The 27,789-nt window shown below is 38.4% G+C and overlaps 1 protein-coding gene across 7 annotated transcripts in view; it reads right to left on the reverse strand.

Annotated features, from left to right (window-relative positions):
• The window catches only part of ANK3 (ankyrin 3), a 373,791-nt gene that overhangs the window by 5,503 nt on the left and 340,499 nt on the right, over window positions 1-27,789 (reverse strand). For 6 of the 7 annotated variants that reach the window (XM_045165538.1, XM_044942122.2, XM_044942121.2 and 3 more), the window contains 5 exons: window positions 27,406-27,456; window positions 25,163-25,249; window positions 15,317-15,400; window positions 15,135-15,194; window positions 13,595-13,682 (listed from right to left, as the gene is read on the reverse strand). In XM_045165538.1, coding sequence (XP_045021473.1) covers window positions 13,617-13,682; window positions 15,135-15,194; window positions 15,317-15,400; window positions 25,163-25,249; window positions 27,406-27,456 — 348 coding nt within the window. In that variant the 3' untranslated portion in view covers window positions 13,595-13,616. The remainder of the gene's footprint in view (window positions 1-13,594; window positions 13,683-15,134; window positions 15,195-15,316; window positions 15,401-25,162; window positions 25,250-27,405; window positions 27,457-27,789) is intronic. The other variant, XM_044942143.2, reaches the window with a different exon arrangement.

Consider the following 27,789-nt stretch of genomic DNA (forward strand, 5'->3'; position numbering starts at 1 on the left):
GCTTTTAGACAATAAGGTTTTTTTTAAAGGGTAAGAAAGATGAAAAGAAATGCTACATAAAAGCATTATCTACTCCAGATGAATTCTGGAAAATATTCTGGAGGACAGGGTCCTGAATTTGGGGTGAAGCAATTCAAAGCAGAGTTCTGATTTCCTGGAAGCAGAATCAGGAAGCCGGAGTTAAAATCCGTTTCTGTCATTAACTACAACCTCATCAATTCTGCTGTCTGTATTAAAGAGGAATGAGAAGACCTATTCTACTGGTTTCCCAGGGATGCTATGAGAAACAAGTGATACAAAATAACAAAGTGTTCTGAAGTACAAACCACTGTGACACAGGAGGATTTCAGTGATGCTGCTGTTCCGACCTCTCCCACTGCTGTGTTCTAGCACAGTTGGCTGCTGCTGCTCAGCCCACTGGCCTCCTAAACCCAGGATCTTCCAGGTGCTGTTCTTGGCTCTCTTCTCACCTCTTTTCTTTTTTAAAAATTTACGTCATTTTTAAAGAATTGAAGTATAGTTGATTTACAGTGTTGTGTTAGTTTCAAGTGTAGAGCAAAGCATTTAATATATATATGTATATATATACACAAACACACACATACCTATATATATGTATACACACACACACACACACACACACACACAGAGGTTGTTGTTGTTGTTTAGTTGCTTAGTTGTGTCCAAATCTTTGTGACTCCATGGACCGCAGCACTCCAGGCTTCCCTGTCCTTCACTGTCTTCCAGAGTTTGCTCAGACTCAAGTCAGTTGAGTCGATGATGCCATCCAACCAACTCATGCTCTGTTGCTACCTTCTCCTCCTGCCCTCAATCTTTCCCAGCATCAGGGTCTTTTCCAACGAATCAGTTCCTTGCATCAAGTGGCCAAAATATTGGGGCTTCAGCATCAGTGCTTCCAATGAATATTCAGAACTGATTTCCTTTAGGATTGACTGGTTGGATCTCCTTGCAGCCCAAGGGACTGTCAAGAGTCTTCTCCAGCACCACAGTTCAAAAGCATTGATCTTCAGAACTCAGCCTTTTTTATGGACTAATTCTCACATCTGTACATGACTACTGGAAAAACCATAGCTTTGACTATCTGGACCTTTGTTATCAAAGTGATGTCTCTGCTTTTAAATGTGCTATCTAGGTTGGTCATAGCTTTTCTTCCAAGGAGCAAGTGTCTTTTAATTTCATGGTTACAATCACGTCCGCAATTATTTTTGAGCCTAAGAAAATAAAGTCTGTCACTGTTTCCATTGTTTCCCCATCTATTTGCCATGAAGTGATGGGACTGAATGCCGTGATCTTAGTTTTCTGAATGTTGACTTTTAAGCCAACTTTTTCACTCTCCTCTTTCACTTTCATCAAGAGGCTCTTTAGTTCTTCACTTTCTGCCATAAGGGTGGTGTCATCTGCATATCTGAGGTTATTGATATTTCTCCCAACAGTCTTGATTCCATCTTGTGCTTCATCCAGCCTGGCACTTCGCATGATGTACTCTGCATATAAGTTAAATAAGCAGGGTGACAATATACAGCCTTGACGTACGCCTTTCCTAATCTGGAACCGGTCTGTTGTGCCATGTAATATTCTGTTGCCTCTTGACCTGCATACAGGTTTCTTAGGAGGCAGCTAAGGTGGTCTTGCATGCCCATCTCTTTAAGAATTTTCCACAGTTTGTTGTGATTCACACAGGCAAAGACTTTCACATAGTCAATAAAGAAGAAGTAGATGTTTTTGTGGAACTCTCTTGCTTTCTCTATGATCCAGTGAATGTTGGCAATTTAATCTTTGGTTCCTCTGCCCATTTTAAATCCAGCTTGTACATCTGGAAGTTCTTGGTTCACATACTGTTACAGCCTAGCTTGTAGGATCTTGAGCATTACTTTGCTAGCATGTGAAATGAGTGCCATCGTGTGGTAGTTTGAACAGTCTTTGGCATTGCCCTTCCTTGGGATTGAAATGAAAACTGACCTTTTCCAGTCCTGTGGCCACCCACTACTGAGTTTTCCAAATTTGTTGACATATTGAGTGCAGCACTTTCACAGAATCAACATTTAGGATTTGAAATAACTCAGCTGGAATTCCATCAACTCCATTAGCTTTTGTTCATAGTAATGCTTCCTAAGGCTCACTTGACTTCACACTCCAGGATGTTTGGCTCTAGGTGAGTGAGCACACTATTGTGGTTATCTGGGTCATTAAGACCTTTTCTGTACAGTTCTTCTGTGCATTCTTGCCACCTCTTCTTAATATCTTCTGCTTATTTTAGGTCCATACTATCGCTGTCCTTTATTGTGCCCATCTTTGCTTGAAATGTTTCCTTGGTATCTCTAATTTTCTTGAAGAGATCTCTAGTCTTTTCCATTTTATTGTTTTCCCCTATTTCTTTGCATTATTCACTGAAGAAGCCTTTCGTATCTCTCCTTGCAATTTGGAACTCTGCATTCAGATGGGTGTATCTTTCCTTTTCGCCTTTGCCTTTTGTTTCTTTTCTTTTCTTGGCTATTTGTAAGGCCTCCTCAGACAACCATTTTTCCTTGTTGCATTTCTTTTTCTTAGGGATGGTTTTGGTCACCGCTTCCTGTACAATATTATGAACCTCATGGTACTTCAGGTTCTCTATTGGATCCAATCTCTTAAATCTATTTGTCATTTCCACTGTATAATCCTAAGGGATTTTATTTAGGTCATACCAGAATGGCCTGGTGGTTTTCCCTACTTTCTTCAATTTAAATCTGAATTTTGCAATAAGGAGTTGGTGATCTGAGCCTCAGTCAACTCCCGGTCTTGTTTTTGCTGACTGTATACAGCTTCTCCAGTTTCGACTGCAAAGAACATAATCAATCTGATTTTGGTACTGACCACCTGGTGATGTCCATGTGTAAAGTCGTTTCTTGTGTTGTTGCAAGAGGGTGTTTGTTATGACCAGTGTGTTTTCTTGGCAAAACTCTGTTAGCCTTTGCCCTGCTTCATTTTATATTCCAAATTTGCCTGTTACTCCAGGTATCTCTTGACTTCCTACTTCTGCATTCCACTCCTCTATGATGAAAAGGCCATCTTTTTTGTTTTGGTGTTAGTTATAGAAGATCTTGTAGGTCTTCATAGAACCATTCATCTTTATCTTCTTCAGTATTAGTGATTGGAGCATAGATTTAGATTACTGTAATATTGAATAGTTTTCCTTAGAAACGAATCAAGATCATTCTGTTGTTTTTGAGACTGCACCCAGGGAGTGTATTTTGGCCTCTATTGTTACTGTAAGGGCTACTCCATTTCTTCTAAGGGATTCTTGCCCACAGTAGTAGATATAATGGTCATCTAAATTAAATTCACCCCTTTCCATCCATTTCATTTCACTGATTCCTAAAATGTTGATGTTCACTCTTGCCATCTCCTGCTTGACCACTTCCAGTTAACCTTGATTCATGGATCTAACATTCCAGGTGCCTATGCAATATTGTTCTTTACAGCATCAGAGTCTATTTTCACCACCAGACACATCCACAACTGGGCGTTGTTTCTGCTTTGGCCCAGCCTCTTCATTCCTTCTGGAGCTATTTCTTTGCTCTTCTCCAGTAGCATATTGGACACCTACTGACCTGGGGTGTTCATCTTTCAGTGTCATATCTTTTTGCCCTTTCATACATGTTCACGGGCTTCTCAAGGCAAGAATGCTGAAGTGGTTTGCCATTCCATTCTCCAGTATAGTAATGACAAGATACTAAGTATAGTTCCCTGTGCTACAGAGTAGGTCCTTGTCATTTACCTGTTTAATATATATTGTTACTGTTGTTTAGTTGCTCAGTCATGTCCAACTCTTTATGACCACATGGAACTGTAGCCCACCACATTCCTCTATCCATGGGGATTTTCAGGCAAGAATACTGGAGTGGGTGGCCAGCATTTTATATATAGTAGTGTATGTGTTAATCCCAAACTCCTAATTTATATCCCTGACCCCACTTCTCTTAACACTACTATTAATAATAATAGCTGAGTACTTACTATGGGCTTGCCAGTCACTATTTTAAGTGATTTACATAGAGTAACTCATTTAATTCTAGCAACAACTCTATGAGATATGTTACTCTTATCCTAATAGAGGCCAAGAAATTAAGGCAGAGAAGTTAAATAGGTTAGTCAAGCTTACACAGCTAGTGAGCCTGTGGTTTATCTTCACTCAGGCCACTTCTGTACCACATTAAGCTCCATTTCTCTTCCTCATTACTGACAAACTCGGAAGCACTACAGATTGACCTATTTCAATCTCGAATTTTATTTTTCTCCTCTTAGGGTCTATATTTTTGTTAGTGATTACACACAAGTTCACAATCTCACTCCCTCTATAGAGTTAATCTGGTTGTTAGGCTCCTAAAATGTTCCTCACATCTGCCCTCAACTTTCTGTTCTCTCTGCCCGGGTTCAGGCCCTCATTGTGTCTCATAACTGGGTTCCTCGTGGTGGAACTCTCCTCCCACTAACTCCCTTTCCTACCACTAGGGTTATCTAACTCCCATCTGACTGTATTATCCTCCTACCACAACACTTCCAGTGGTACCCTATTGTCTCTAGGATAAAGGCCCCAGTCGCGAGCATAGCACGTATCATCACACTGCCCAGTCTTAAATCCTACTCTGTCTTCAGAAGCCACTTTAAATATGCACTTCCAAGAAGCTTCGCAAGCTCTCCTCCATTGGAGTTTATTACATCTTCCAGTGAATTCTCCTAGCAGTTTGTTTATATCTTTTACTATAGCTCTGTGTCTTGACTTGTGTTGTTTTCAGTCATGTTTGCCTCTTGGTCTAGACTGTAGTTATATGTCCTCAAGTAAGTAGCAATGCTTGGGATAATGTCTTTTTTCAATTTATATATATGTATTTTTTTTTACTGAAGGAAAGTTGATTTACAAAGTTGTGTTAATTTCAGGTATACATCAAAGTGATTTTATATATATGTGTGTACACATACACATACATATCTATTCTTCAGATTCTCTTATATGTTATTACAAAATATTGAGTATAGTTCCCTGTGTTATACAGTAGGCCCTGGTTGATTATTTTATATATAGTAGTGTATCAATGGAGAAGGCAATGGCACCCCACTCCAGTACTCTTGCCTGGAAAATCCCATGGATGGAGGAGCCTGGTGGGCTGCCATCTATGGGGTCGCACAGAGTGGGACACGACTGAACAACTTCCCTTTCACTTTTCACTTTCACGCATTGGAGAAGGAAATGGCAACCCACTCCAGTGTTCTTGCCTGGAGAATCCCAGGGATTGGGGAGCCTGGTGGGCTGCCGTCTATGGGGTCGCACAGAGTCAGACACGACTGAAGCAACTTAGCAGCAGCAGCAGCAGTGTATCAATTCCAATCTCCTAATTTCTCCTTCCCTCACCCCTGTTTTCCCTTTTATAACCATATGCATGTTTTCCACATCTGTGAGTCTCTTTCTGTCTTGGAAATAAGTTCATTGTATTTTCTTTTTTAAGATGTCACATATAGGTGATACATCTTTCCCTGTTCACCTTAGTGTGATGATCTCCAGGTCCATCCATGTTGCAGCAAATGACATTATTTTACTCTTTGTTATGGCTGAGTTGTATTAGGATAACGTCTTAAATGTGGGACTCTCTCGATCACAAACACAGTGAGTGCTACATGCTAAGAGTAAAGGGGCTCTAAATGTGTGTGATCACTTATTTATAAAAGCTTATCAGCCAATCTGCATTACAGGAAAGTTTCTTTTATCCACTGATATTAAACTGCAAGGATTAAAATATTTAACGGTAAAACCAAACAAATATGCTGGAGGGCTAAGGCTGACTATGTAGGCAGTTTTAGATTAGAACAGATAGAACAGCTTGGAGATCTCTAGGAAGGAAGAGGTCAGAGGCAACCTTCTAAAGCTCTGTTCTCTTCAAACTGTTGTTCTTTGGGGCTCAATCCTGAGCCCCTTCTTTGCTCACATTCACTTTCTCCCTAGGTAATCATATCTATTCTCTGGTGTTCCCTTTTTCTGATATTCAGGACTCATCTCTTGAGTGATAACACTCATTTTTATATGTCAAGTCACAATCTTTCCTCAGAGCTCCAGACTTATGTACTGACAAATGGCCTGAGTTCTTGATAGTTTCAAAACCCATCCTGTTCCTTTTTCCACCACCCACTTGCTTATACTTGGAACCTGGTGTCATTCTTGACTCAACTCTTCTCCATCCTACCTCCAAGCCATCAGATACCATCGACTTTCCTAAAACTACAGCCCAGGTCCCAGCCCTGTCATCATGTGGCTTAGCTGGACGATAGCAATAACATCCTAGCTCATCCCCTTCAGTTTACTCTTGTTTTCCCTCCAATCCTTCTCTACATAGCTGATGTGTTTAAAAAAAAAAAATTAGGTCAGGCTCTTGCTTAAAATCTTTCAAAGGCTTCAATGTCTTTTTTTTTTAAGAATGAAATCCAAATCCTATAGTCTGGCCTATGATGAAGCATTTCTCATTTCATCATGGGCCTGCCTCAGTCACCACCAGCTCATTAGGCTCTGGGGCACTGATCTTTCATGTCCCGAAATGTGTTAGGCCTTTTCCTACCTCAAGGCCCTTGCAGATGTTGTACCCTTTGCTTGGAGTCCTCTTTTTCTTCCCGTTTTCACTGCTGGTGGTACCTATGAGGCCTTAGCATAAATGGCATGACTTTCCCCAGCCCCCAAGTCTAAATATGTTTCTGTGTTATTCTTCCTTGGATCTTAGACTTCATATTTTTAGCCCTTAGACAACATGTGTCCCATCTCTTTCCCCTTTGCAGGCTGAGAGATGCAGAAGGGCAGAGGTCATGGAGGTTTTATTCACCTCTGTGTATCTAGGTTTTTCACTCTAAGCCAGGTAGAAGGTCAAATACTTTTTGAAGACATGAATGAAATGAGTCAACGTTTTGACCTCAGGTAATAAAGTATTTCCCCAGCAGGCCTGGGTGCTGTTGCTGCTCCTGGCTTCCATGTGGCTGTGCGACCTTGAGCATATCCCTGAAAGAGGTTTAAAATGCAGCTGTTCCACAGTCTTTTATGACATATATCTGGGGGCCTTCTCATGCCACAGCCTTACTAATCAGTTCTCTAATGGCATTTTTAAAGTAAACATTTGGAGATTATGGCTAGGAAGGCTTGTTTTATTTAAAAAAAAAAACACCAAAACATTGAGTATTTTCACAGTGTACTATATGAAGAAATTTACTGCAGGTTGCCTTTACACATGTCTCTGATTCAAAATGCTTTTAGGTTTCTGATAATAATTAAATATTGTTTAACTATTAGTATGAGTAACAGTTAAGAGCTAGGCTCTGGATAAGTTCAAGTTTTATTCTTTTGCTCATTAGCTACAGACCTTGGGTAAGTCATTTAATTCTTCCAAACTTCAGTTTCCTCCTTTATTAAAAAAGGGATAATAGTATTTACCTTATAGCATTGTTTTGGGGACTACATGAGGTAATGTATGTAATGATCTTACCTGGCATATAGTAATCTCTGATAGGATATGACTATTATTATTATTATTCATAAGTAATTTTAGAAAGATAGCTTAGTAGAATTGGACACTAAGTGAAGTATCAATCTTGAGTTAAGTTCTAGTTCTTCCAATCACAGCTGTGTAACAGCAGAAAGGTCATATGACCTCTCTGGGCCTTAGCATCGTCATCTGTAAAAGGTAGCAATCAAAATCAGTCTGACCTTCCTGGAAGCTTGTTTGACAAGTAAGACAAAAATGTAAAAGCATTTTATAAGGTATAAATCATTATGTATTATGTATACATCTTTATATTTATGTTCAGCCATCAGCTTTTCCCTTACATTAAAAATAGGACTGGCTGTGACTCAGTATTAAAGAAAGGCAGGTGTAGGGTTCAGGTAGTTCAAAATTCAACTGGCTATAAAACCAGAATAAAAATTTTAATGTTACCATCTGATATTCAGTGAAATTTGGCCACATTCCATGTGCTTATTAGTTGTTCTACTATTAAAAAAATAAAAAAGACAGCCAGCAGGGTCATAAAAACCCTGAATGTATTTGCAAATTGATTTTTCCAGAGCACACATTCAGTGTCCTGGAATTATAGGCAGTATTCTTGGACTCATTTCCTAAGTTCACTTATGAAAGGTAAATACCACCCTGGAGAGTAAAATGAGGCTTGCAGTCAAATCACTGTTCTTTCCATCTGACACATTTAGTTTGCTTTATGTTGAAACTGTTTTCACATTCATATGAATGCTCCTATTGAGTTTCTCTTTCCTTTGAGTGGTGTAGCAAATGAGCCAAAGCCAAGCCCACTGCTTTACGGAGTGGATTATTTATCATTCTGATGTCTCTTGTATATTTTTGACAAGTCATTTCTGTATTAATTTGTTCTAAATGACCCTGGAAGCCTAACATTTTCACATTTTTTTTGGTGTCATTTATTCATAGATATTAGGTATATGTTACTCTAGAAAAATGGCTTCAGTGGTGTAGATAACCTTTTTGGTTCTTTCCTACTCAGAGTCTGACTCTATGATTGAACAAGTTACTAAACTTTTAGGGGCATACTAAAGCTGACAGCTAAACTGAACTCTCTTCTAGTTTTATTTATCACTTAGAATTGCTTAAACAGAGTAATTTAAATGGCAAATTCATGCTTAGTGTTTTATTAATCTGCCATATAGCCAAAGCAATCTTTTTTTTAACTGATTAACAAAGTTGTGATAGTTTCAGGTGGACAGCAAAGGGACTCAACCATACATATACATGTATCCACTCTCCCCCAAACTCCCCTCCTATCCAGGCTGTACATAACATTAGGCAGAGTTCCCTTGTTGGTTATGCATTTTAAATATAGCAGTGTGTACATGTCCATCCCAAACTCCCTATCTCCCCCACAAATCCTTCCCTCTGGCAACCTTAAGTTATTTCTCTAAGTCTGTGAGTCTGTTTTGTAAATAAGTTCGTTTGTGTAATTTCTTTATAGATTTCACATGTCATACAATATTAGTCCTCTGATTTGCTTCACTTGGTATAACAATATATAAGGAAAACTCAACAGTGGCCACAGGACTGGAAAAGGTCAGTTTTCATTCCAATCCCAAAGAAAGGTAATGCCAAAGAATGCTCAAACTACCGCACAATTGCACTCATCTCATACCGCACAATTGCACTCATCTCACACAGTAGTAAAGAAATGCTCAAAATTCTCCAAGCCAGGCTTCAGCAATATGTGAACCATGAACTTCCAGATGTTCAAGCTGGTTTTAGAAAAGGCAGAGGAACCAGAGATCAAATTGCCAACATCCGCTGGATCATCGAAAAAGCAAGAGAGTTCCAGAAAACATCTATTTCTGCTTTAATGACTATGCCAAAGCCTTTGACTATATGGATCACAATAAACTTTGGAAAATTCTTCAAGAGATGGGAATACCAGGCCACTTGACCTGCCTCTTGAGAAACCTATAGGCAGGTCAGGAAGCAACAGTTAGAACTGGACATGGAACAACAGACTGGTTCCAAGTAGGAAAAGGAGTACATCAAGGCTGCATATTGTCACCCTGCTTATTTAATTTCTATGTAGAGTACATCATGAGAAATGCTGGGCTGGAAGAAGCACAAGCTGGAATCAAGATTGCCAGGAGAAATATCAATAACCTCAGATATACAGATGACACCATCCTTATGGCAGAAAGTGAAGAGGAACTAAAAAGCCTCTTGATGAAAGTGAGAGAGGAGAGTAAAAAGTTGGCTTAAAGCTCAACATTCAGAAAACGAAGATCATGGCATCTGGGCCCATCACTTCATGGGAAATAGATGGGGAAACAGTGGAAACAGTGTCACACTTTATTTTTCTGAGCTCCAAAATCACTGCAGATGATGATTGCAGCCATGAAATTAAAAGATGCTTACTCCTTGGAAGAAAAGGTATGACCAACCTAGATAGCATATTCAAAAGCAGAGACATTACTTTGCCAACAAAGGTCCATCTAGTCAAGGCCATGGTTTTTCCAGTGGTCATGTATGAATGTGAGAGTTGGACTGTGAAGAAAGCTGAGTGCCGACGAATTGATGCTTTTGAACTGTGGTATTGGAGAAGACTCTTGAGAGTCCCTTGGACTGCAAGGAGATCCAACCAGTCCATCCTAAAGGAGATCGGTCCTGGGTGTTTATTGGAAGGACTGATGCTGAGGCTGAAACTCCAATACTTTGGCCACCTCATGTGAAGAGTTGACTCATTGGCAAAGACCCTGATGCTGGGAGGGATTGGGGGCAGGAGGATAAGGGGATGACAGAGGATGAGATGGCTGGATGGCATTACTGACTCGAAGGACATGAGTTTAGGTAAACTCTGGGAGTTGGTGATGGATAGGGAGGCCTGGCGTGCTGCGATTCATGGGGTCGCAAAGAGTTGGACATGACTGAGCAACTGAACTGAACTGATGTTGCTACAAATGGCGTTATTGCATTCTTTTTAATTAGCCAAAGAAATCTTGAGAAAGAAGAACAGAGCTAGAGGTACAATGCTCCTTGACTTCAGACTATATTACAAAGCTATAGTAATTAAAACAGTATGCTACTGGCACAAAAACACACACACAGATCAATGGAACAGACTAGAGAGCCCAAAAATAAACCCACACATTTATGGTCAATTAATCTATGGCAAAACAGGCAAGAATATGCAATGGAGAAAAGCATCAATAAGTGATGCTGGGAAAATTGGACACCCACATGTAAAAGAATAAGAATAGAACATTTTGTCACAACATATAAAAAGAAAACTAAAAACTAAGAATAGATTAAAGACCTAAAAGTAATACTGGAAAACCATAGAAGTCCTAGAAGAAAACACAGAATACTTTTTGACATAAACTGTAGCAATATCTTTTTTGGATATGTCTCCTAAGGCAAAGGAAACAATAGCAAAAATAAGTGGGTCAAAATAGTGGATAAGGAAGATGTGGTGTATATATATATGGAATGGAGTATTTAAAAAGTGAAATTTTGCCATTTACAACAACATAGATGGACCTGGAGAATTTTATGGTTCGTGAATAAGTCCGAGAAAGACAAATACATATTTATTTTTTAGTCCACATATAAGAAATAACAGAATATAGCAAAATATAGACTCACAGATATAGAGAACAAACCACTAGTGACCAGTGGGGAGAGGGAAGGTAGAAGGGACAAGACAAGGGTAGGAGATTAAGAGGTACAGACTAATGTGTGTACAATAAATTAGCTACAAAGACATATTGTACAGCACAGTGAAATATAGCCAATATTTTACAAAAACTTTAAATGGAGTATAATCTATAAAAATTTTGGATCACTGTGCTATGCATCTGAAACTAATATTGTAAATCAGCTACACCTCAATTAAAAAAAATATATATATCTTTTACTAGGTTCAGCTGTAAGACATGAATAATGGGTGGGTTCATTCTAGATGTTGCCTCACTGATGTCATCCTTAATTTTCTCATCTCTCACCCTTATCATCTGACAAAAAGCAATTCATGCCACTATCTCTTGATTCAGCCTTACTGTCACTACCTCTTCCAATCCTTACTGCCCAAGCCAGCATCTTCAGTAGTTTAACAGGTTATCTGCTCATCTATTATTGCCACCTCCCTTCATTCTGTGTCTTGCAGCTAGAGTAAGTGATGCAAAACCTAAACTTTTAGTGGAAAGAGGCTTATGAGACCAGAATCTTTCTTACCTCTCCAGACACAAGGCCAAAACCTTCTACCAGCTGCATTGACCTATTCTCCCTTCTTGTTACTTTCTCCTTCTGGTCTTTGCAAAATGCTGTAGCCTCTGCCTGGAAGGCTACCCCAAACACCATCCAGTGTCTTCCTCTTTACCCAACTGAGTCCTATTCACCCTTTAAAACAGCTCAAGCATCATTTTCTCAAAGAAAACCTTCCCTGTCACCTCAGACAAGGTCAGATATCCAGTTAACAGGGTTAAGAGTGTGGGCTCTGGAGCTGCCCATTAGGGTTTGTATCCTATTTCTGCTACTTTTTATTTAGGAGACCTTGGGCAATTCTGAGCCTGTTAAATGGGGATGATAAAGGTGCCAATCCAAGAGGACTGACTGTGAGAATCAAGTGAAGGGTACACCTGGAGCACTGGATGAATATGTATAGCAAACATTGTTATTTCCAGAGCTCTCTGCAGTTCCTAGGAGTTTTCTCAAAGCCTTAAATACTGAAATGACTGACTACCATGAAATCCCCAAATGTAAGGTCAGTGAGGGCCGGTACCTCCCTACTGTTGTTTACCAGTGGTTCCCCAGTGCCTTAGGCAGAAAGCCTCATGGAGAGACAGTGAAATCAATCCTTAAGTGAATAAACAGGCAAATAATAAGAGTTTTTTTGGAGGTGGAGGGACTAAGAATTTCTTTGGGTCTTAGTTACAGTCACCTCACATACAAAATTTGGGGCAACGAGACTGATTTCTCAGTTCCTTATGGCAACAGTCCAAATACCAGGATTCTGGTAACTGGGGAACAGCATATGAATGGAAGTGGAAACTGGGATCTCTTTGCTCTTTGTTTCTGGGGGCTACGAAAACTCTTGGTGAACAGCCCTAAGAACTCATCCAGCTTTGTCTCACAGACTTACAAAGAGCTTTTCAAAGCTCTATCTGCTTTTTCACCCCATAGGGGCTTTCTAATTGTGGTTCCGTAGGAAGAACTAGCACAAAGTAAAGTTCAGAAAACAATGTTAAAGGAAAACAGCCTTCTTTTTGAAGAAAAATTCAGACAACTTTAAAAAAAGCTCACTAAACATTTTAACTTACAAAACACAGTAGTCCCATTAGCCTCCTATTTAATTTGCTTTGTTTATACAAAATATATTAAGTAGTACATAGAGATTTTGGTCACTTCATTTAAACTTGGCAACCAATATATTCCAACCAAAATTATAGTCTCAGATGCTGTTCTGCAAAAATAGTGGGAAACTGAATCAATACAACTTTCCAAGTACATTTATATGAACTATTTGTTGCCAAATAACCTTCCTGTTAGAATGAATAATGCTACTGCATCTTAGACACGGAGCCTTTGCTCTTTGAGGAGACTCAATGATCAATATTTACACTTGTTTCTGAAAACATCATTTACATTTAAATTCCTGACTAAATGGTGAAGAGAAAGTCTATGGACTGTGAGCTGGAGGCCATAGTTTTAGTGTGTGTGTGTGTATGGGCTCCCCTGGTGGCTCAGTGGTAATGAATCTGCCTGCCAATGCAGGAGTTTGATCCCTGGGTCAGGAAGATCCCTGGGAGAAGGAAACGGCAACCCACTCCAGTATTCTTGCCTGGGGAAATCCCATGAACAGAGGAGCCTGGCAGGCTAGTTCATGGGGTCACAAGAGTCAGACACAGCTTAGCAACTAAACAACAACAACGTTTGTATACACAAACATAAAAATGACTCCAACTGCATACTGGATATTCAAAGCTGTAATTCCGTGAGAAAGAGAGGAAGGGTGGAGGAGGTATGGATCACTTATTTGGTGAAATGAGATGTGCTAGTGTTGTTGATTTGAGCACACTTACCACCTTGGTTGACCATTTACTGTTATGAATGGCTCTTCTTTTCCACTTGACGGATTTCTTTCTTCGTCTTCATCTTATAACCTTCTCCCTGTTTTGAAAGGAATGTACACATTAAGATTTCGTGGTCAAAGAGTTTTCATTAAAAAGCAGGTTCCGTTCTGGTTCCTTGAGGCTAGATTAGGGTAAGTGAGACACAGTTTAAAGCACTTTGTCACTTCATGTCCAAAAATACCATCTATTTACCTTAACCACACAGCTCAGCAGCATCAAGGCAAGCTGGAGAGCACCATCAGAATGAATACCATGTTACCATACTTCACAATCATTCATTCTATTAGTGATCATTCAAACAGCCTGTCCATTTCCTGTGAAGCTAGAAGAAATCACTAAAGCTCTCAAGGCACTCAAACCCCAGTTGTAAAAAATATTAGTAAGCTATAATTTATGCCTTTTAAAGTCAGCAGAATGTTAAGTAATCTGTTGTAATGAGACGGAAATTTGTCAGTAAAGCACTAATCATGACTAAACACAGTGGAAGTGCTGTCAGGCTTAGAGATGTTTTCTTTTTTACTTCGTGAAATTACCACGCCCTTCCTCTTACTCCTGACAAAGTAGGCATCCTTTTTCCATAAAACAAGACCTCTCTTCACTGAGCATCAAGGACACACTTCTCTGTGAGCAAAGTGGTTGCACAAATGCTCAGCTTTTAACCTACTTAAAACAGAAAACACAGTAGTCCTTCCAATTTTCTGAATTACTCCTCAGAAATTTTCAGTTTAGTTTTTTCTTATGTAAACACAGGTATTGAAGTTTCTTTCTTCTTCTTTTTTTTTTTTTTTTAAATGAAAAGGGTAAGGTCTGAGAAAGGAAAGAAATGAAAAATAACCAGAGATGTTTTCTCTGGGAGTTAGAGATTCATTTGCTGAGTTACGCTGCTTGGTGATGACTTTGGTTCTTTAACTGGTACACGGGAGATGGGCTGGTGTTAACCCAGAGAGGAAAATCCTCTTCAGATTAAGATGGGGGAAAGGGGGATTTGTATTCCCCTGTAGAATATACTGGAAAGAGAAAATGTTTAGATTCAATGTAAGGATCTTATGACAAGCTTCTATCATTCTGACTTTTAATTAAACCTTGTGCATCTGCTGGAAACAAGTGCTCTCTCTCCAGGTCCTAGGCAGGCCCTGGGCTGCAGGTGAAGCGCTGGGCCGGGAGGACTAGGGTCGGGGATGGCCGAGGGATTTGGTTGTGGTGGAGGGTTTTTAAATTTTCTCTCCCATGCTTGAACTGGCACATTCCATCCTCCATAAATGAAATAATCTCTGTGAAAACTCTAAAGATAATAAAAGTATATGGTGTTAAAGAATTTTAGGAAGGAAAGTCTTTTTCTTTGACCCTGATCAAATAAATACACAAGATGTCAAAAGCAGCAAATGCTTCAAGCTACCACACTGCAGATGCCAGGCTGTTAGGAGCATATTCTAAAGCATTCACAAAGCTTTTATCCTCTACTTTCTTTTTGACAGTCCCTCTCCATTACCACGTCATCATGTTTTCTCTCTTGTGGGATAACAATTCGTCTTAGTACTTTCCGAGTGATCTGTATAGGAAGCAATAGTGAAAAGGAGAGCTTTTTCTCTTTTCTGTTTCAAGAGCTGACACTATAGCAAACAAATAGAAAATCTAAACCCAAGAGAAGCATGAAATCCCGTTGGTGATTACTTTTCTGGTGATGAGGTTGCCTTCTTCATCAGTAAACTGTTCTTCTGTGACAGATTCACCAGGAATGGTTTTTGCTTCCTCTCCCTAAAGGATGTGGCATAAAGATTAGCAATAAACTAGATGCATAGATCTCCACACCACTCCATACACCACACACATGCTCTGTGGAGTTTTAGAAAAAGAAGGTATAAAACTCTACTTGCTATTCAAGGGCAAGGGGAGAAGACTGACTCCATGGAATTATTTAGCAGTCAACAACATTCAAAGCATTAAACCTCAAATACATATAAGAATGATGGTTAGCAACAAACTCCAAGAAGGAAGAATTTGAAAATATGTAATCATAGAATGCAGTTATACATCGATAGACAAACAAAAAGGTTTTATTTGTTGAAAAAAGATTTAGCTAATGATTAGAGCTCTAATTAGATTATTTCACTTTGAATAAATGTTTCTTCACTAGTTCTACCAAATCTCTCATTTTGGTGGATTGCCTTCTATCTAATTTGAATCTTAGTTGGGGTATTATATCAATCACTGTTAGTTTAATTTAAAAATTCCTTTACTGAGGGTAATATGTACATTTTTTTCAAGTACTGTGAGAAAAGTTGAGAGTACAGAGAAAACCTTATTTTTTTCTCGACTTAGCCTTTCATAAGTTGTATATGCTAATAACTATGTCTGATGAAAACGGAGATCATGGCATCCGGTCCCATCACTTCATGGGAAGTAGATGGGGAAACAGGGGAAACAGTGTCAGACTTTATTTTTCTGGGCTCCAAAATCACTGCAGATGGTGACTGCAGCCATGAAATTAAAAGACGCTTACTCCTTGGAAGGGAAGTTATGACCAACCTAGATAGCATATTGAAAAGCAGAGACATTACTTTGCCAACAAAGTTTCGTCTACTCAAGGCTACGGTTTTTCCTGTGGTCATTTATGGACGTGAGAGTTGGACTGTGAAGAAAGCTGAGCGCCGAAGAATTGATGCTTTTGAACTGTGGTGTTGGAGAAGACTCTTGAGAGTCCCTTAGACTGCAAGGAGATCCAACCAGTCCATTCTGAAGGAGATCTGCCCTGGGATTTCTTTGGAAGGAATGATGCTAAAGCTGAAACTCCAGTACTTTGGCCACTTCATGCGAAGAGTTGACTCACTGGAAAAGACTCTGATGCTGGGAGGGATTGGGGGCAAGAGGAGAAGGGGACGACAGAGGATGAGATGGCTGGATGGCATCACTGACTCGATGGACGTGAGTCTGAGTGAACTGCAGGAGTTGGTGATGGACAGGGAGGCCTGGTGTGCTGCGATTCATGGGGTTGCAAAGAGTCGGACACGACTGAGCGACTGATCTGATGTCTGATGAAGTACATAGTTTCAGCATATCATCTTCAAGTGAGGGAACCCTCTGTGATGACTGATTAATTACTTAAGGAATGTATGATGGCATCTTTCAGGTAGTGACTGCTCTCTGATTTACAAGAGGAAATTGTCAAGGCTCTTCCTCTGGTGAGTTAAAAAAAAGGAATAAATTCTTAACTTGCCAAGGTGGCCTCATATTTTCCTGCTAATAGCTCAGTAGATTTAGATGGTTCCTTAATACCTATTAGCTTTATGATTATATGATAAGAAAAACCACTCAGAAGAGCAAAAATAGGACTGTATTTATAACACATTACCTTCTTCACTGGTGTCAACATTAGGTCAGTCTCACTTAAGAGTTTTGGGGACAAGAACAAACACCTTAAGTGCAGACCCACTTTAGAGACCTGCTGACCTGTAGTAAAACTTCTTGTTGAAGAGGTGACCTGGACAATGTAATAGTACTATGTACTATAGTTACTGTACCCTGTACTTTTTTCTTTTCTTTTTTTTAAAAGGAAAAATGGCAAATCTTGATGAAGATAGCTGAGTTTCTGGGAGAGTCAGGATTCGAACTTTTTTAATGTTACTGTCATGGGAAAGGTGGTAGTTCTGAGAATTTTGCCAGTGTCTGCCGATGGTGAGAAATTCTATGATTGTTTTTATTACAGCCCGTAGAAAGGAAGTTCTAGTTTAAAATAACAAAGACTAACTGAAATCTACCTTATTTTGCTAACCAAATTTTTTTTACGAGGTGACTTTGTTTTCTTATAGATTGTGGACTCATAGGTCATGCATGGGACATTTGACTCATTTTACCTCACTGGAGTACAGAGATGGGATGAAAATAAAACAAGATGTTTCTTGTTGTTCATGCTTGTTTAGTTCATCTTGAACCTTGTTTATGACTAATTTCATTTAGCACAGTTAAGAGAGGGAAGGAAATAGAAAAATGTGTAGAGGTGTCCTGCCTGAATGCACTAAAATCTGTAACAAGTTCTTAAGGAGTATTATTTATGTTTTGCATTGTTGGTCAAGAGATACTTGGAATAACAGGCACGTCTGGCCTTGGGGTACAAAATGAAGCAGGGCAAAGGCCAGAACACACTGGTCAAAGCAAATATCCTTTTCCAATGACCCAAGAGATGAGTCTACCTATGAATATTAACAGAATATTATCAACACCAAAATCAGATTAATTATATTCTTAGAAGCCAAAGACAGAGAAGCACTATACGGTCAGTAAAAACAAGACCAGGAGCTGACTGTGGCTCAGATAATGAGCTACTTATTGCAAAATTCAGGCTTAATTTGAAGAAAGTAGGGAAAACCACTAGGCCATTCAGGTAAGAGTGGCCTAAATCTAATGGCCTAAATCTAATCCCTTATGATTATACAGTAGCGGTGACAACTAGATCCAAGAGATTAGATCTGGTGGATCTGGTAGAGTGTCTGAAGAACTACGGACAGAGGTTCGTAATGTTATACAGGAGGCAGTGACCAAAACCATCTCAAAGAAAAAGAAATGCAAGAAAGCAAAGTGGTTGTCTGAGGAAACTTTACAAACAGTTGAGGAAAGAAGAAAAGCAAAAGGCAAGGGAGAAAAGGAAAGATATACACAACTGAATGCAGAGGTCCAGAGAATAACAAGGAGAGATAAGAAAGAGTTCTTAAATAAACAATGCAAAAAATAGAGACAAACAATAGGATGGGAAAGACTAGAAATCTCTTAAAGAAAATTGGAGAGATCAAGGGGACATTTTATGCAAGGATGGGCATGATAAAGGACAGAAATGGCAAGGACCTAACAGGAGCAGAAGAGAGTAAGAAGCGGTGGCAAGAATACACAGAAGAACTGTACATAAAAAAGTATTAATGACTGGATAACCATGATGCTGTGGTCACTCACCTAGAGCCAGACATCCTGGAGTGTGAAGTTAAGTGGGCCTTAGGAAGCATTACTATGAACAAAGCTAGTGGAGGTGATAGAATTCCAACTGAGCTATTTCAAATCCTAAAAGATGATGCTATTAAAATGCTGCACTCAATATATCACAAATTTGGAAACCTCAGCAGTGGCCACAGGACTGGAAAAGGTCAGTTTTCATTCCAATTCCAAAGAAGGGCAATGCCAAAGCATGTTCAAAGACTGTACAGTTGAGCTCATTTCACATGCTAGCGAGGTTATGCTCAAAATCCTTCAGCAGTATGTGAACTGAGAACTTCCAGCTGTCCAAGCTGGGTTTCAAAGAGGCAGGGAAACCAGAGATCAAATTGTCAACATTCATTGGATCATGGAGAAAGCAAGGGAGTTCCAGAAAAACATCTGCTTCACTGACTACGCAACAGCCTTTGACTCTGTGGATCACAATAAACTGTGGAAAATTCTTAAGAGATGGGAATACCAGACCACCTTACCTGTCTCCTGAGAAACCTGTATGCAGGTCAAGAAGGAACAGTTAGAACCAGACATGGAACAACGGACTGGTTCAAAATTTGGAAAGGAGTATGACAAGGCTGCATACTGTCATCCTGCTTATTTAACTTTTATGCAAAGTACATCATGTGAAATGCCAGGCTGAATGAAGCACAGGCTGGCTGTTTTCTCCCAGAATCAACATTGCCGGGAGAAATATCAACAACCTCAGGCATGTAGATGATACCACTCTAATGGCAGAAAACGAAGAGAAACTAAGAGACTCTTGATGAGGGTGAAAAGAGGAGAGTGAAAAAGCTGGCTTTAAACTCAATATTGAAACAAACTAAGATCATGACATCCGATCATACCATTACTTCATGTCAAATGGAAGGGGGAAAAGTGGAAGCAGTGACAGATTTTACTTTCTTGGGCTCCCAAATCACTGCAGATGGTGACTGCAGTCATGAAATTAAAAGACACTTGCTCCTCGCAAGGAAATCTATGACAAATCTAGTGTTAGCTGCTCAGTTGTGTCTGACTTTTGTGACCCCATGGACTGTAGCCCGCCAGGCTCTTCTGTCCATGAAATTCTCCAGGCAAGAAAACTGGAATGGTTAGGTATTCCCTTTTCTAGGGTATCTTCCCAACCCAGAGATCAAACCCACCAAACTACACTGCATATTAAATCACAGAGACAATCACTTTGCTGACAAAGGTCAAAGCTATGTTTTTCCAGTAGTCATGTAGGGATGTGATTGCTGGACAATAAAGAAGGTCCAACCTCATGAGTGCCAAAGATTTGATGCTTTTGAATTGTGGTGTTGGAGAAAGACTCTTGAGAGTCCCTTGGACTGCAAGGAGATCAAACCAGTCAATCCTAAAGGAAATCAGCCCTGAATATTCATTGGAAGGACTGATGCTGGAGCCGAAGCTTCAATACTTTGGCCAGCTGATGTGAAGAGCCAACTCCCTGGCAAAGACTGATGCTGGGAAAGACTGAAGGCAAAAGAAGGGAGCGGCAGAGATGGTTAGAAAGCATCATTGACTCAATGGACATGAATTTGAGCTAACTCCGGGAGAGGAGTTAACAGAGGAGTCTGGCATACTACGGTCCATGGGTTGCAAAGAGTCAGGCACAACTTAGCACCCGAACAACAACAATGGTTGGTTTTATATATTTAGGAAAAAACATTATTTTACAAGTAAAGGCTTAGAGGCGCCAGAAAACTCAAAAAAGGTCATGAAAGATTTCACTATAGTTTAAACATGAGTAAGTGAGATATGTTTGAGGTAACTATTGGACATGTCCAGGCCCTTGAGTGTTAAGACAATTCCAGGATCCTAGGAAAATCCATTAAAATTGCCACCTATTAGAGATGGTTATAAATTGACTCTTCAGTGGGGAAAGATGCCAATTTTCAGACAGCCTCTGAAAGACATTTCTAGTAGGTATATTTATAAGCACAGTAAATACATTTAAGTATATTGATTTATATTAAAAGCCTTAGAAAAATCAAAGTCTTGTTTATAAATAATGAGCAATATAGGTTGTTGAGATCTGCTGCGGTATGCAGGCATTGTTTCCTACTGAAAATTCATACTATTTATGTATAAGTAAAGGTAAAGATACTTATCTTAATCTTAAATGGGCACTAAATATGGTCAACTAGTACCTTAGTAAGGTCAAAACGAGTTGCATGATTATGTAAAAACTCATTAAATTCGGGGAATGGATTAGATAGTAGTTAATTAGATAGACTGGAAAGTCAGTAAAGTGTCACAAAATACATGTAACATTTTTTTTCATCTTTCATTCATCAGGTACATTAGAGGCTCTCTGAAGTTCTTGAAAATATTTGTACTTTTAAGTAAATAAAATTTCCATGCTACTTTTGGTAATGGCATTATTTTTGGCAATATCTCCACCTACTTTTTCCTTGCCTATTTCAAAGGAAAATTAGAGCACATATAGTCACAGTATCATTCCTGGTAGCCACCTTTATGAAGACTAGCTGTACTTCCCTTCGGAAGTACTGCAGTTTAGGATTTCTATTTTTCTCTTCTTCTTGAGTAAAATGAATAACAACATGAAATGTATGAATTTGCTTTAATGTATAGAACATTAAAACTTGAACTTTCAAAAGATGGGATGAGATCTTTATATATAAGCTTAGCAAATTGCTAAGCAATATGTATAGTATAACCCATTTTCATATTCCTAGAAACCCACATCCTGGGGAATCTATGTACATGTATATTCTGTGTACACATACATACTGTTGTATATTCTGTGTACACATACATACTGTTATAGGTATATAAAACAATCTGAAGCTTGTAAACAACAGTTACTGCTGGTAAGTAGAATGGATAGGTTGAACTTTTTTGTACTTTTGAATTGTTTGGTGGGGGAAAACATACATTTAAACGCTTGTTTTTAATTTCTCAAAAGTAGAAATAAAATATAGTTGAACTATATAGTAAAAATTCAGTGTTTGAATCTTATCAAAGTTCACAATGGTTTGAATTAAAGTTTTTACCTATGTAATCACAGAATTTGCTGAGAAATAATATAAACAAGCTCATCGAGACTGGTCAGTTTACCTAAACTGCTTCCAAATTTGAAACCACCGTGATATTATATATGAATAAATGAATATACTTATAAAATTTAAAAATCCCTAAACAAATGGAAGAGTTTAAGTTCATTCATTTCTTAGGGACTTGACAATATTAAACAAAAAATATTTAAAGATTAGAAAATGAATGAATTCACATATGAAATGAAAGAGAAAAATCATAAAATTATGCTTTCATCCTCTTTATTATACAACTTGAATGGCTATAAAGACAGATCTGCCTAGACCTGAGGTAATGGAATCTACTGTTTCCATTGGTACTTCCTGGCAAAAGCTAGCTCTGGAAGTGGGGAGCAACTCTCAAACACTTTTCAGCTCTAAGATTCTAAGTGCCGAGGAGATTACTATGGCAAACAATGTAAATATGCTGGTTCAGTCCAAGTTGTGAAGAAGCCTCCGTAAAGTAGGTCAAATTCCTAGCATTCCAGCCCCATCAAACGGTTTCCAAGAAAGATAGCCTAATGCTGTCTCCTTCTGTACTACTGGAAAAGTCTAAGTGACCAAGTGCCTAATTTAATCTAGGAAAAGTTACTCCCTTTCATTTTGTCCTGGAAGAAAATACAGTATTGTGGAAAAGGCATGTAGAAGGTGCATCACTAGAGGGCCAGGGATTGGGTTCTGGTTCCAGAATTTTTAACATCCAGCTGAGTGATTTTGGGTAAATCAATTCATCTCTAATGCTTGGTTTTATCATCTAGGAGAAGAAATAATTTTAGTCTCAATGACTCCTTGAGGTCCTAACATTCTCATTTTATGTTGTTTTTTTTTAAACAGAGATGGAGCCCATGTGACATTTACCGTGTCGTACTTGCAGTCTCAAGCTCCTTTACATTATGAAGGTACGAGTGTATAGAATAAAGAGAAAAAGCAAAAGAAAGGTGTTCTTTTTCAAGAGCCCCCAAAATCTGATCAGAAAAAAAGTAACCAGAAAGATTTCTATATATATAGTTTACAAAGATTTTTTGTTATACCTATTATACCTTCCAATTATAATTATAGTTATTCTATAGCTTTTGGGTTTTCTGACACATATAAAAGACACTTCTCAAAGCTTGTTTAAGTGATTCCATTATTTATACAATGACCTCCCCATTTATAAAATCCATCTTCTGATGATTCCACTCAACCTCCCTAAAATTACACTGACTTCAAGAAGTGAAGATTTGGAGAGCACACAGTCTCCTATGTTTTATGAAGCCTATAACATCATAGTGTATTTCAGTCTTTTAAACTTAAGCTCTTAATAAAAATGTTTATATATATATATAAAATTATATGTTACACTTAAATATATAAATAATTGATGCTAACAAAATTACTTAAAAGCTGACTTGCTAGTGCATGTCTGGAATTTTAGGAGACCAAAATAACCCTCATTGACTTAGGGAGGGGGTTGATGTTCCTATTGTTTTTAGTATTCTCCAGAGTAAAACTTCTCTACATTTTCTCCCACTTTTTATGCAGGATTATGTCTATTTCCTTCTGTCATATGTAGGAGTCAAATTCTCTACTGGGCAGCTGTTACAAATGAATGAGGTGAATTTGATGCAACATGAGTATGTCATATGTTAAGCATAAAGCCATTATGACTGGTTTGCTTTGTCTAGATGTTTTACTTTAAAATAGTACTTCTTTTTTTTTTTCTTTTTCTGATAGGAAGTTCATGCTTTTTTTTTTTTAATTTTATTTTATTTTTAAACTTTACAAAATTGTATTAGTTTTGCCAAATATCTAAAATAGTACTTCTTAAAGACAGTAATCATGGGACTAGCAAAGCCTGAGCAGAATAATGGCAGAATATTTCAGAATATGTTCTGAAAAAACAAATTTAAGTATTTCTTCCCTTTAATCCCAGAAAATGTGTGGAAGGTATGTTTATGAAGTATCTTTATGAGATTATGAGGACTTTATAGATAGCAGGTCATATGCTTGCATATATACTAGATATCAATAAGTAATTTGGCTTGCCTACGTGGAATTTTCAAAGACGTGATGGCACCTATTGAGCTCGAGGTTGATTTGTGGATAATTTAGGATTTAGACAAGGAATTATTTTCTTCTCTGTTTCCAGAGTATTAGAAAAATGAGACTAGAGCAGATTTCGCATATTTGCTTTTCTTCTTTCATCTCATCTACCTGAAAAGTATTTATAAGCAGCAGGATTGAGAAGTTTGGGATACGTAAGCCGACTTCCCTGCCTCTCTTTTGGGTCTCCAGACACTTTGGAAATGGGTGATAAGTTTGATAAATGGTTTTCAATAGATACTTCCTTTCCTTCCTTGTCTTCAGAGCTGCCAACCAAGGAGCCTCAGGTTATTTGGACCACATTCAAAGGCGTGTATTGAAAATGGCTTCCTGCACTCAAATTATTCTAACATCAAGAAAGATCTCTCTAAAGACATAGTAATGAAGATAAACAGCTTACTGCAAGGAGTCTGTGGGATCTACCATGAACAAGGTCAGTACTTCAGAAGGCCTTTGTGGGGGAAATCAAGATTTATTCATAGTGTTCAGTTGTACTCTAACAGGGTGGAATTACATTTTTCACTTGCAGTAAGACTTGCTTCCCCTACTTAAAAAAATACAGCCTGATTTCTTTGTATGTCAGTCAAGTTAAAAACCTTATTTCAGGAAGTTTTGCTTGGTTTGCATTGTGTCACATACATCTATGCCAGGCTATAAAACTGAATTCTTAGTCACTGATGGATAAAGAAGAACTGATTTTAACTTACAAACTGGTAAGACTGAGACGGGAGCCTTTTCGTTCTTCTCTTTCTTCTTTATCTTACCTCATACTTCATAACAGCCTCTGGGATTTCAGTTGAACATTTCATTTGATATGAACTATTCTTTCACCAAGATAGAATCTCTGTTCACACACAGAACACTTCTCCAAGGAAAGCAGTATACAAATGCCAAGAATTCTCAGATAAAATGACAACCGCTGCTGCTTAGTCGCTTCAGTCGTGTCTGACTCTGTGCGACCCCATAGACGGCAGCCCACCAGGCTCCGCCGTCCCTGGGATTCTCCAGGCAAGAACACTGGAGTGGGTTGCCATTTCCTTCTGCAATGCATGAAAGTGAAAAGTGAAAGTGAAGTCGCTCAGTCGTGTCTGACTCTTAGCGACCCCATGGACTGCAGCCCACCAGGCTCCGCCGTCCCTGGGATTCTCCAGGCAAGGGTACTGGAGTGGGGTGCCATCGCCTTCTCCAAAAGGACAACTGCCACATGTCAAACACAGGCCTAGACAGAATACTCACTACCATGCGACGTGAATTCTTCCTTTCAGCGGTTGTTTTTATCAGTTTTCAAATATGGAAAGACACACACAGCACCATTTAGTTACCAAGCATGCTGAACTTTCCAAACCACAAGGAAGGTTCTAATAACACAGCATTGCCCCACACTGATCTAGCTTTGGGATACCTTTATAATCAAACGCCGGCGAATAACTCGTGTAGTGACTCTCCGTTCCTCCTCTGAGCTTGAATCACTCTCACTGCCTTTCAAGTCCTGATAAATGCATTTTTAGTATAATTTTTACCATCACATTTAAAATAAAAGACATTCTGAGAAAGGAAATCAAGAAAGAATTACTTTTTTACTTGCTAGATCTCCCTCTAAGGAAAATCATGATGTATATTTGGGTAAATCTTAAAAAAAAATTTAAGTGGAAGGAAATTTTGAGTAGGATTCTAAATGAAATTACTCTGTATATGTATGGCTGCTGCTGCTAAGTTGCTACAGTCGGGTCCGACTCTGTGCGACCCCTTAGACGGCAGCCCACCAGGCTCCGCCGTCCCTGGGATTCTCCAGGCAAGAACACTGGAGTGGGTTGCCATTTCCTTCTCCAGTGCGTGAAAGTGAAAAGTGAAAGGGAAGTCGCTCAGTTGTGTCTGACTCTTAGCGACCCCATGGACTGTAGCCCACCAGGCCCCTCCATCCGTGGGATTTTCCAGGCAAGAGTACTGGAGTGGGGTGCCATTGCCTTCTCCAATATGTATGTATATATGTGTATAAATATTAGTATAAAGTATATATAAAATATATATATTTAATTACTTTGACCTTTACCTGCATATATATACTTATGTGTATATATAAATGCAATGCATATATAAATGCATAAATAAACATATGCAGGTAAAGATCAAGATAGTAAAATTGTGAGTTCTTAAAAATAACAATTATGGAGACTTTGGCATCAGAAACTACATACATGCTACTAATTATTAGTTTGGGGAAACAGTATAGATTTAAAACTAGTTTAAAAATAAATATACATTTGACATGAATGTATAACTTTACAATTAAGGCCATCTTTGACTTGATCTACAGAAAAAGGCATAGTATTTCTGATTTTTATGATATGCTATTTTGAACATTGCAAAAGGTATACAAATATATCAGCATAATTTGCACCTAATACATAACTGGAACTCAGTACATGTTTATTCCTGCATTCAAATGAAAGAATGTAAAATAGGTGAAAGCCTGAGGTGTTATTTTAAAGAAATGATATGAAATTAAAACAGAAACATTTCACAGATAACTACAGATAAGAATATGGTAATTATACACAATATTAATTTTTAGGTGATAAGAATAGGAATAAGGAAAAATTACTAAGTGATAGAGTCATATAAGTCAAAGGGAAAATTATCTTCAGTTTTTACTTAAATGTCATGGTCCAGGAGTACATACTGAATAATTTTATTTCTAAATGTTAATGGAAATGATTTTAGTATTTTGTTTTCCAAGTGTACTAGTTATGTCAAATCTGATAGTCTCAGAGATAGAAATTGTAGCTAATATTGGTAAAAATAGGGAAAAATATATAAAACTGTTAAAGGAGGCATAAGTATTAGCAAAAATTAATGAAATGTTATTCAAATACAATAGATAATAAAGTAGGCCATTTTTACCAAAGGTAAACTTACCAAATATTCTAAAATATTACAGTAATATCAATCTTACCTTTGTAGGAAATTTCGTCTGAACAAAATACCCTATTGAATAATATGGTGTCAAAAGGAAATAGTTTTTAAGTTACTTAGTCCTTGCAAAGATACTGACTGATACATTGCCTATTACTTTAAAAATTTTTAAGAAAAGGACCATGCATTCTGGACACTTAGAATGATCTAAATATTGTGAAAGGGGGGGCCTTACAATGGCTAAAAAATGCAGAAAAAGGTAAGACAGATTCATCTTGCAAAAGCATTACTGAGCATTCAGTGATTAATAGATTAGATGAGGCAGAAGAGAAAGTTAAACCTGAATTATCCATATGCAGAATCTTAGACTGGGAAAGGATTTTCACTGAGATATTTAAAAGCAGAAGAACATATGTTAATGTAAACATTAACGATAAAGCTAGATGTCAATTATATCATAATCCTATCAAGAATCATCTGAGACCAGCCCCTCACATAAAGAATAAGTGGCCATTTGGCTAATATTTGTTCCATTTTTCTCTGTGCAATCTCTGCCAATATTAAGGTGAAGGGTAGAGAGGAGATGGTAGTAGAATCTTGATCAGGATTCCTTTTAGAGAACTCTCTTAGGCAGTGGCACAGAGGGTAACTCGGAGACCAAATGGAATTTTTCTCAGTACTCCTTGTCATGGGTTGCTGCATGGAAAGTGGTGGAAAGTAGCAGAATTTTACCTTGTAACAGCAGGCAGTCATCCGTGTAAGAGCTGCACCCGGACTTTTGACCTGATTTTTCAGGGGACAAAAAGGGGGCTGTTTTCTGAGATCATACATCCGATGACCTAGTTGGTTGCTATTGTACTATGGTCTAATCACAGAAGAGACATCCTGAACATCTTCGGATTTCTTGAGAGGTCAGACTCTTATCTTCTGGAAGCTTTAACTTCATTATGAATTGCTATACTTCTGAAGACATTTTGCACTGGGGTAGGACCAGTGACCAACACTAAAGGCACAAACTCACTTATAAGAAATCGCAAAAACATTTTCTAACAGTGATTATTTTCCATTACTGATGAATTCAGCTGCATTTCCATCTAGGGTTAAGCCTTTCATTTT

Source organism: Bubalus bubalis, chromosome 4 (genome assembly GCF_019923935.1).
Source record: "Bubalus bubalis isolate 160015118507 breed Murrah chromosome 4, NDDB_SH_1, whole genome shotgun sequence".
NCBI classification, from domain to species: domain Eukaryota; kingdom Metazoa; phylum Chordata; class Mammalia; order Artiodactyla; family Bovidae; genus Bubalus; species Bubalus bubalis.